General features: G+C 32.9%; 2 protein-coding genes across 2 annotated transcripts; one reads left to right on the top strand and one right to left on the bottom strand.

The window, feature by feature from the left end:
- The first annotated feature begins 4,216 nt into the window (after positions 1 to 4,216).
- LOC11430923 (uncharacterized) lies at positions 4,217 to 5,427 on the top strand. Its single transcript, XM_003617909.3, has one exon. It carries the CDS (start codon positions 4,437 to 4,439, stop codon positions 5,016 to 5,018), a length of 582 nt encoding a protein of 193 aa, XP_003617957.1. The 5' UTR covers positions 4,217 to 4,436; the 3' UTR covers positions 5,019 to 5,427.
- A 50-nt stretch (positions 5,428 to 5,477) lies between these two features.
- Positions 5,478 to 9,178, bottom strand: LOC11430922 (OBERON-like protein). The gene is made up of 3 exons (XM_003617908.4): positions 9,018 to 9,178; positions 6,783 to 7,873; positions 5,478 to 6,423 (listed from the first exon to the last, which is right to left on the bottom strand). Exons 2-3 carry the CDS (start codon positions 7,867 to 7,869, stop codon positions 5,813 to 5,815), a joined length of 1,698 nt encoding a protein of 565 aa, XP_003617956.1. The 5' UTR covers positions 7,870 to 7,873; positions 9,018 to 9,178; the 3' UTR covers positions 5,478 to 5,812.
- Between the last annotated feature and the right edge of the window lie 2,362 nt (positions 9,179 to 11,540).

The raw sequence follows: 11,540 nt of genomic DNA, 5'->3' as shown, positions 1-11,540 counted from the left end.
AGTCCGACCACAATTACAATTGAAAAACACACAAAGGTAGGGGAAGGGTGGTGGTGGAAGATAATGTGAAAAAAAAATAAGTGTTGAGAGACCATGGTAAAATTTTGTTCCCTACTTAATCCAATGGTTAAAAACTAACTTTCCCATGGTGGAAAAACTAGCCTTTCCCATGCTAAACTCCACCTTAATTATAAGGTGACCTAATTATAACCCTTGGATGAATATTAATGGTCCAGATTAAACTTATTCTTACCATTAGGTCATCATTCCTCTTCCATTTTTTTTTTTCAATCTTGTTCTCCTCTCTGTAAACAATGAATCAACCCCACCTATTTCTCTTCTCTTTCCTTCATTTTTTTTTTTTTGAAAAAAACTAATCCTCTTTTCTCTTTTTTTTTGACATCGTCCTCTTTTCTAAATATTCAAGAGTCCCATTTATGTAATTTTGCTGCATGTGTTAAATTTGTTGATGAACAATTGAAAGAAAGTTGGATTTCATAGATACGGTAAATTTAATAGTAAAGATGAACAGAATAATAGAATCTATAATCCCAAATTTGATTTCATAGTTTGATTTTAAAAGTTGTATCCATGAAAAAAAATATATATATAATCAAAAAGTCATGAATTTTAAACAAAAAATTACATAGTTGATGCAACGAAAATGTCTTGTGCTCGAAGTGGAGAAGTCAATTTTGAAAAGAAAGGAAGGATTCAAAAGGTGAGGAATTGGAAAAGTCTCTGAAAAGAGACAAAACGCGTAGGAGGAAGGAAGTGCTAAAATTCTGATGTAGTTGTGAAAATTAGAGATCTTGGTAAAGATTGATCTAATGGTTATGATTTAATCCTTTCATCCTCTTATTTTAAAAGTCCTCTCCCTTAATATGCCCTCATATATATATATATATATATATATGAGTTAGCATTTGGTGATTATTTGGGCAAGGGGGTGCCCCCCCACTTATGGTGGAGAGTGGAGACATGACTAGCTACCACTTGAGTCAAGTGCAGTTTGAAGTATTCAACGGATGAATCAATTTTAGAGCATTTTGTCAATTGATGCTTCAAAGGACGAAAGTGTTTGTGAAAAAGTTTTAAGTGAGATATAAAAGAATAAAGTGCGTAATTAATGAAAAATATGATTGAATTAGATGAAACATGCATTATAATCTTGCTCCAAAAAGAGTATACACATTACAAGAGTTTCTTGTTTCTTTTGTTAAGCCTTTCTATTTTTAGTGGGTGCATGCATGGGTGAAATATCTTACATTATGGTGTTAAAGAAAAAAAGTGAAGGGGGAGGGTTTGTTACTTACTACTTTGGACAGAAATCTTATAATTTTTCGACACATGACTACATTAAGAATTTTAACCATTTTAAACTCACACACATAAGTGGAGATATCGAAGTTCAAACCCCGGTCATGACATCCGGTCTAACAATTTCGACATTTTGTCAGTTGAGTTAGGTCTTTTGAATCAGTATAACTCTTTTTATATATACTTCAAATAATATTTCAACAGATAGATAATTATATATATATATATTATTGAACAAAAGGGGCGATTTTATTATACAGTTACAGTGCTTCACCCCCAAATACTTTGGGAATTTTGATAGGTACTCAAGACCTTTTTATTAAGGAATACCTCAAGAGCTAATGAGTTTTCTTTCCATTTTAATTGAATGTATGTGTAATTTTTTTTTGTTGCAATGGCAATACACACACATATAATAATAATCAAATAATTACTAGTTATGTCATTGTGATTTATTTCATTTTCGTCTCATGTTTTAGTTTACACACAAATGCAAACGTGAACATTTAAAAACACTTGTTAAATAACCAAAAAAATAAAATAAAATTGGTAGCTGCATTTATTTATGTTTTAGTAGGGGGTACTTTTTTTTGTCAAGTAGGGGTTACCCTTTTATTGTACGCTAGCTATTATGTTTCCCTTATCAAGGTACGTAAATGTAGTTATTATAGTAGTAGTAGTAGTTAATCTTTAAACAAAAAAATAAAACAATAATTTTAATATTCGATATGAAGCCAATAATTTGGATAATTGAATTAATCTCAACATAAGTCATGATGCTGGTTGGAGGGGGAATGGATATTGGAAAGATATTTGGGCAACAACATGCCATTGTTTGTGGACATGGAAGAAAAAGGGGTTGCATGAAAATAATTTTGAAGCTATCATAAGATTATAATCAAGCAAGAATGCCTGACCAAATTACTTCCAATAGCCAACGTGTGATAGATTTCATTAGATACAGATGGTGCGTGCAAGGGTGGAAATATAGCTGGTAATGGTGATGGAGAATGGATTGGTGGTTTTGTTAAATATATTGGAGACTGTAATGCGTTTGTGGCTGAGCTTTGGGGAGCGTTGGAGGGTTTAAGCTATGTGAGAAGGATGGGATTTAGAGCAGTTGATTGAATTGTTAGTGTGCAGAAGACTATTGGAGGTGGATTGGAATGATGAACTTTCTCATTCATATGAATAGGTTAATCGATGTGTAGCAAATATTGCGTGCTCCTTGAATTATAATTTGAAGATATACGAGGCATGTCCGACTCATATTAGACATTTACTTTTTTTTTTTAGAGATGATTAGATATTTATTGTTAGCTAATATTATGAGGATTGCTACCCCTCGATTTTTCTGTGGTTTTCCTTATTTTCGTGCTTATGCCCTCATTTTTATATAAAAAAAATGGTTTCAACTATCTTTATTTATTGTAAAAAGAAAGGTTAAAACTCTCTAGCACTTGGATTGCTAATTCAATTTCTTAAAATACGGCATTTTACTAGAAGCTAGATTTTTTTTTTTTTGATAAACTTGAGCATATAAATCAGAGGTTATCAATCATCTTTTATCAATTACTTTCAAAAAGATGTTTGTTTAAGAAATTAATAAGTTCTTTAATTTTATGAATTATGCATAACAACATGCCCAATTCATACTTTTAGCATTTTTGGATCGAACAAGTGTACTCCAACAAACAAGGAAAAAGATATAAAATTTTATTATTTATGATTCCTTTCTCTTAACATAATTTTTATTCTTATTCTACTTTAAGTGGAACTTTTAGGTTGTTGAAGTGATAATGACCACTCCTTGATCAGATAAAAAATATAAAGTGGTAATAAGATGGAGACATTCAGAATATAAGTGATGAAAATACTTGAATGTTGATTGTTGTTTGTCCATGTCTCTAAATTCAGAAATTATATTGACTATGATTAATTTGAATTCATTTAATAAAACAACTATTTTCCGCAATTGATCTTCCCTACTTTTTTGTTGGTTTATCTTTCCCACTTACACTAAATAATATTGTCAGTCTTGATTAATTTTTCCATATTTTCCCTATAAGCACTTTCTGGGGTAGCATGGGAAAGGGAAGTTGTTTCCCACCATAGGAAATTTTTTTATGACCATTCAATTAAAGAGGTGTATATATTTTATAATAGACTGTCTATATTATTTTTTTTTTCTTTCTTTTCATATTGTCTTCAACCCATGAATACCAAAATTTTACAGAGATCTGAAATCCATGCTTTACCAAAGCCTTTCCAGATAACATTAATAAATCCAAAAACACATTGATTCTTGGCCTTTTTTGCAAGAACCTAAAAACACATGTAAATAAAAATTATCAAGTCTAAGAATATAAAAGTGTGGGAACATTGATGAACAAAAAATCAAGTTGAAGACAAACATCAAAATTTGCTCACGGCAATGGTTTTGATTTTGTTTTCCTATGAATTAACTTGTTTTGTTTTTAACTTAATTGGTTCAACAAAAAATTAAGTAAAAAATCGAAAACAAATCTTGTTGTCTTTCAAGAAATAATAATATGATTTTTGGATTATAAAACTCTGAATTGTTGTCTGTTTATAGGAAAACAAAATCGAATTAATGAACAAAACATTAAGTTAAAAACAATCATAAAAAAATTTGCAATGGTATTTCTTGTTAACTGTTCTTTAATTTTATTTACCGGGTGTTTTAAGAACATGACGAAGATGGAGTCGGTGGTGGTTAATAACCGGAATTTGAGAGGTTGTTGTTGGAGGTATGGTGGGTGAGTAGAGTCATGGAGGAAAGAGAAGGATGATGGAAGATAATGTAAAAATAATCTAGTGTTGAAAGACTATGATAATATTATGTTCCTTACATGATCTAATGCTCATAAAAAACTTTCCCATGGTGAAAAACAATTCCCCTTTCCCATGCTAAACCTCACCACTACATTCCCTTCACACACAAAAAGCCTGTCGCCTGCCTTAAAAGGAAAAAAGTGTGACAACATAGGCAATGGATAATAACATTGCTATAAATACCATGCAAAGTGAAATTACATTTTTCATTCATTACTACACAAAATTAGAGATTCAAGCAAAAACTCAAGCTTTTCACAATGGCTCTCTGGTTTGTACTCATCCTTACACTCTTGGCAGTTGGTGAATCTCAATCCACAACAGCTGCTTTTAACCAAACCGACCTGCAAACAGCCATGTCCGACATGCAAAGTCGGTCTTATTATGGATTTGTAATCCTCCTCAAAATCCTCAACAGCTTACCCAACCAAATGCAAAACAATGATCTCACATTCCTAATGCCAAATGATGAAGATTTATCTCACTTCTCAATAGCCCCAGAGGAGCTACATGATTTCCTGCTTAGCCATTCTATTCCAACACCATTACTGCTCAATCATCTATTACATTTTCCAAATGGTTCTATAGTCCCCTCCGGCCTTCCAAGCAAGGTGATCAGCATTACCAACAATGCTAGAGCAGGTTTGTTTGTCAACAATGCAAGGATTGTCACACCAAATGTGTGTCAAAACTCTCTAATAAAGTGCCATGGAATCAGTGCTGCTTTGACATTTGAAAATAGTTTGCCTTTTCAACGTGTTCCAGAACCTAAGGATCCATCAAAGAACAGTAATGACACACACCCAAACCCATCTATGAGAAAAATGAGCATCAAGGCATGAGAAATAGTTGTTATTCATATGTAATGTAATGCCATGCGGTTTTATGAAATAACAAACATCACTTTTTACTTTGTCTCCACATAATATTCATTTAGCCTCTAACTTTTACTGTCTCCACATAAGATTCATTTAGCCTCTAGACTAATGTGTTGAGACATCCAGGTCATGATTCAATAAGTTCAATCATTGTTAAACCAAATTACAAATAAATTAAAAAGTATTAAGAAGCAACAATAACAATAACAAGTAAAATAATGTGAAAACTGAAAAGTAAAAAGTAAAAACCAGTTGAACTAATCATGGTTCAACCCAAATTCAATTCGGTTAAACCATACTACAATAGAACCAAGATTGATAAACTAAATGGTTCAATGCAGTTTAAAACATTGCTCTAGACTTGGTCGTGGTTCAACTCACGAAGGACATATAAAATAAGACTATCTCCTCCCAACACAAATATACCGAGCAACTAATTGGATTCCATAAATCAATCAACAATCAATAATTCGTCACAGAATCATATCCATGCATACACTACGCATAATAAACCTAGTTTTCAAGTTTAAATTAATTATCAGCACTTAATAGTACCAGCATATCCATACAAACACTGCATAGAACAACCTAGTTTCGAAGTTCAAATTATAAACACTTAATAGTACCTCCTCCATTCACAAAGGTTTATAGTGCCCCAAATGCAATGGAATTGAACCAACTCTTCGTCAATTGTATAACGGAATGAAAATGCTATAATAATATTTAAGAAATTACAACCAACAATGAACCAATACTCATCACGGGTTTGTCCGGAAAGGGTGGCAGTCATTAGATTGACTGTCTGCTTTGGGAGGGCCATTGTAAAGGAGATCATGGATTTTGGAATACATCAGCATTGAAGAGGGGTCACCACTGCTCTGCGATAAGCGAGAACTCTCCTGCAATTTGATTTTCTCATACAGATATTGCTTCTCAGCCTCAGCCTCACTTAACTTCTGTTTCAAATAGTTGCTGGTATATTCTTCTTCCGATTTATCAGACTTCGCAAGAGCAATCCTTTGGAGCCTCTCCGCCTCTCGTTTGGCCTCATTAGCCTTCAATTGGAACATATCAGCCTCGGCATTTTTAAGCCTCACAATTCTCTCTAGTTCTTCAATCTGTGACTTCTTCTTTTGCCTCTCCATCTTGAGTTCTTCTGCTTCTCTGGCCTTGTCTGCTAGTTCACGATCACAAGCTTCAAGAGCTAAGCGAGCCTTCTTGAACATTCTCATCTTCTCATCAGCTACAAATTCCATCTTTCTTATAGCCTCCTGCACCACTTCAGCAATTCTATTGCATGCCTCCTGCGGAGCAATCAACCTTCCACTTTCTACATTTTCCAGGCTCTTTGGAGAGTCTAGGTCAAGCTCTTCATGTAGGAAAAGCATTTGTTAGAATGAGGATAAATAAATAAAGGCAACAGCAGCATATCTGGTTGAAACTGTAGCATAAACTTTTATTTATTATAGACGCTTTTCTAACTATTGCAACTATCAATTTATTCGCATGTGTTTAAAATTGGGTTTTAAAGAAGAGAAAACAGACAGTTTGCATCTATCATCTTATTCTTATGTGCTCCTAATTTAGTTTTTTTAATGAATTACCATTTGTTCAGACATAACCAAATGTGACATAGAAAGTGAGCGAGAAAAAGAAAAGTGCAAACCACAATTATGTCGACACAGATATTTGAAGACTACAATTTGCAAGTAAATATAAATTTTATACCTTGAAAAACAGTCAATATTGCCCTGCATGCTGCTTTAGCTTCCATTTTTCTACTTTTCAGTTTTTCCTTGAGATCGTCACACTTCCAAAAGAGGTTCATCCCACGATGGTCTTTACTACCATGAAAGATCCTACTAACAAAATCAAGCTCCCTCATCAAGGAATCCCCATCCCATGATGGTGCACAATGTTGGAAGACATCTTTAACCCAGCCTAACAGTTCTGAAGTCCTACTGCATGATTGACACCTGAAAACCATTTCACTTGGCCCTGATCCACTCTTTACAGGAGGACCCATGCAGATAAGTTGCTCCCGAATGGCACAATCTGTGTGAGTCCAATGAGAACACAAATCACATCCAATCCAACGGCATGTATTTACTTCAAAGTCAAACTTGCTGCAGATAGTACACATGCAAAGATTGCAGAAGCCACTGTTGTTGGTGCATGTTTCACAAGAACAATCATCAGCTGGAAGCTGGTTTTGGCAAGCTATGTTTCGGCATCTCTTGTAGAGAAATATCTCAATCAGCGATGGCTGCGACAGACTAATGTTAGGATGTAAAAATCCCTGAATTCCAGTATTTATGGCAACAAGGATTTCAAGCTGCACTCGATGAGCTCGAATCAATGTTTTGGCTGTCAAATCAGATCTACTCTGAACAAGCTTCTGCAAAATGAAAAACTCATCTCTATGCTGCATGCCATTCCCTCCCTCAAGGATAACTCGAAGTCCAGTTTTCAGCTCCTCTAAAAATTCACCAGGTAGACGGAGCATTTTTTCATGTATTACATCCACTCTTTCCCGAGCAATGTCCTGAAGACTAATTCTGTCCGCACTAGAAACACGACGAATAACTGACTGATCAGGACAGTCAATATCAGCTTTTCCATTCTCCATCTTCTTCGCAGCAATAGCATCAGCAGTAGGCCAGGTTTCTCTAGAACTAGCACTTTCAGTAGGTGATTCACGGAGGTTATCAGAGTTTGACCTAGGATCCTCGGGAGACAAGCGAGGATCCGAAGAAACAAGAGACAAAGATGTTTGCAGTCCTCCAACCCGGGATTGCTGTCGCGGAGGGAGCATTTTTCTGCAATCACAATTGCTTTATGTTAGAGCCTGGTGGTGACATGTCCATGAAAATATTTATACAGTCAACAACTAGCACAGTTAATCATCAAGCAAATTATGGAACTGTTTGGATTGGCTTATTTGAGCTTATCTACTGACATTAGCACTTGAAGACTATTTGGAAGAACTTATGAAAATAGCTTATGACATGTTCATAAGCTCTCCAAGATCGTTTATGAAAACACCTTATAGCTTAAACAAAAACAATTTAACTTAATTTTATCCTTTGTTATAAAAATATCTTATACATACCCGCTTATGCTATATACTACAAATTAAGGGTCTGTTTGGATTGACTTACTTGAGCTTATCTACTTGAATAAGTTTTGTAAAACTACTATCTAGAAGAACTTATGAAAAAAGTTTAGGACATTTTTCATAAGCTTTTTTTAGTTTATTTCCATAAGTTCTCGAAGATAGCCTACGATAAAAGCTTATAACATACATATACAAAAACAATTTAACCTTACTTCAATTATTACTATAGAAATAACTTATGTAAGCTTGTAAGCTTATATATAAGCGCTTATCATGATAAGCACTTGTGCTATAAGCTGCTTATCCAAACAGGGTCTAAGTTGTTTATCCAAACAGGACCTACATACCACAGCACATAATTGATTCATCACACACTCTTTGTTGTATTATAATATGATAAGTTAAAACCTAAGAAGCTCAAAATAGATAATGAAATAAACTTTCAGAAAATTGATAATCTACTAAAGAGTTACAACAATTCATGCTCTAAAGAAGTATATTGTCAAGATCCACACATAATTCACACCCAAATCAATCAATTAAACACTAGTGAATTCAACTATTGATGCTAGTCTACCACAACAACATCATCATCATCATAGAAAAGCTGATATCAAAGAATCAAGTGAAAAAAGTGAAATTTGAATGACCCACCACACAAAATTGACCATAAAATGCAAAACTTAAAAAAAAAAGCATAAATTTTTGACTGAAATTGACTATATTCAAATATTCAGAAAACTAGATCGAAATTCACGGAATCACAAAACAAGAAGAAGAAGAAGAAGAAGAAGAAAAAAAATTGAAGATGAAAAAATAGGATTGAAAATGAGAAAAAGCTTCACCGATTGGATTGGAGGAGAATCTCGTTGTTTCAGCACAGATGAAAATGGAATCGAGGAGAGAGAAAGGGGATTTAGGTCAAAATGAGAAAGAATAGGGAGGTTTTTGTATGAACGGTTTAAGGATTCGAACCGGAGAAAAGACTGAACCGGAGAAAAAGAAGAGAAAATGACAAAATTGGAACGGTCAATATGTGGAAATTTTGAAATAACATATGGGAATGAATGAGGAGAAAAATGTCTTTTGCTGAACGAATGTTGTGTTTGTTGGGTGATTGGCTCATCTGGTTGACCTGACTTGTGTCACGCGTAGTTTCTTTGACTTGGTTTAGTTGTAAACTCGTCTTGTAAATGGGAGATAGAAATTTTCTCAATTGTTATTTATTGTGAGTTAATTATGTTTAAAGTCCTGCAAATAAGTCCTAGCTCAACTGGTAAAATGCTAAAATTATTAGATCGGATGTCATGATCGGGGTTCGAACCTCGGTACCTCCACTTATGTATGTGTGAGTTTATAATGGCTTTGTCATTTCGTCTATCTACCAAAAAAAAAACAAAATTTATTAAATTTTTCATCCCCAATGTTTTTATCCGTTTGTAAGTTTGGTCCTTGCCGTCAAATTGTGATGACTAGGCTAACATAATGCTGACCCATACATGCCACATGGACATTTCAAGTGACATGACTGTCATGTCGTAAATGACATCATATGTTTTTTATCCTTATAAAATTTGGATCTTTTAAGTTTAATCCTTACTTAATTTTAATAGTGTTTTTAATCCATATAAAAATTATGCACTCAGTTTTAGTCCCTATTAAATCTAAATTTGTTTAATTATGCTTAAACTTTTAAGATTTTGAACAATTTTTTGCACAAATATTAAGAACATTAAAAAAATTTCATATGCAAAAAATTAGGCAAAATTACACTTTTAGTCTTTAACTTAATTTCAGGTAACAGTTTGGTCCTTAAATTTTTTTCGTTACTAATATTTTTGTCAAATATTCGATTCATTGCATAAATAATGGCATAAATTTTAGTAAACTAACCTTTTGTAATGGTCTAGAATATTTTTTTCTCAACCTCATAATAAACATGGGTATAATCATTCTCTACCCATGTATTCTCAAGAATGTCATTCTTAAACTTAAAACAAACACCCCTTAAGGAAAAAGAAGATTTGAAATTATGTAGTAGGTTAAAACTTAGACAAAAAATTATTCATCTAAAAAATGAATTTGAGTTCTTTTGAATGATTTGTCATTTGATAGAGTTTATAAACTATTTGAGCTGAATCATTCGATTAAATTTTTTCAACTTGATTTTGTGAATTTTTCTTTATCTTTTTAAAGAAAAGTTTTCTTTATTAATTAAAGTGATATACTCCATCCGTCCCTATTTCTAAACACCTTTTGCATTTTTCACATTTTAAAAAAAAAGCTGTTAGTGTAATTAATGTGATTATTTTGTATGCTAATATTATCAAATTGTCATTTGTTTGTATGTATATTAAATTTGTCTTTTCATATTTCAAGACAAGTTAGTTGTATTAATTAAGGGTATGTTTAGGAAAAAAATAAAAATAAATGCTTCTAATAATTTTAGAAGGGGTTTACGTTTAGGGACAACAACAAAATCGAATGAGTGCTTACATATAAGGACGGAGAGAGTATTTATTAAAAATATAAGGTCTTGTTAAAAATGGAAACAATTGATAATTTCTATGTAAAAAAATTACTTTTTGATATTTCAATGTGTTGACTACATAAATGTCAAAACATAGTTTCCATTTTAATTTTTTTTTTTATCAAGTGTGCTAAGAGCGGTTATTAGCATTTCACAAAAAGATAATTAAAGTGCTGTTAATGATCAATTTACAATTGAGTATACAACAAGTATTGAATTTTGGAGGAAGTTGAAAACCGTAAATTGAGTTCGTGAAGTGAAAGAATCTAGATCCCTCCTTTGGGGTTTAAAGGAGGTGTGAAGCTCTCAAAAAATAAAAATTGTCACTAAATTTCTTTTTTTTCTTTCTTTCTTAAACTATTGAATAAAACTCTACTCTTTATCACATTAGTTAATTAAAACCTTCGCCGTCCCCATGAGCTTAGCAGCTCATTTGGTAAGGGATAATGCACAATATGTGCAGGGGTCGAAGTTCGAACCTGCCAGATATTGAAGATTGAACATTCATGTTGCTTTCCTTTTTTCATTGCTGAAAATATTTCAATCTAGTTATAATGATGTTCGTAATAAGTTGGAGAGGATTTACAACATGAATAGTTAAATAAAACCTTAAATTTGATTCTTCCAATGTTAAAGATTGGACATCTATTTTTTTAGAGGAAAGACTAGACATCTATGTTGCTCCCCTGTTTCAGTTTTTTCATTGTGGAAAGGATTTTTCTTCTTATAACAATGGTATTCCTAATTGATTGGGGAGGGTTATGTCTTGTATTTTAAAGATTTGATATCATGTTCTTTGTGCCATAGACTTTGTTTCCAAATGTTGTATGTCTGCCGC

This window comes from Medicago truncatula, chromosome 5 (assembly GCF_003473485.1).
Source record: "Medicago truncatula cultivar Jemalong A17 chromosome 5, MtrunA17r5.0-ANR, whole genome shotgun sequence".
Lineage (NCBI taxonomy): Eukaryota > Viridiplantae > Streptophyta > Magnoliopsida > Fabales > Fabaceae > Medicago > Medicago truncatula.
This window is presented reverse-complemented; position numbering and strand designations above follow the sequence as displayed.

Bases quoted from the DNA above. Each gene is read 5' to 3' on its own strand.
- LOC11430923 (XM_003617909.3), top strand. From the start codon at position 4,437: ATGGCTCTCTGGTTTGTACTCATCCTTACACTCTTGGCAGTTGGTGAA.
- LOC11430922 (XM_003617908.4), bottom strand. From the start codon at position 7,869: ATGCTCCCTCCGCGACAGCAATCCCGGGTTGGAGGACTGCAAACATCT. The intron at 6,424-6,782 runs GTATAAAATTTA...TCCTACATGAAG, and splicing joins AATATTGACTGTTTTTCAAG to AGCTTGACCTAGACTCTCCA.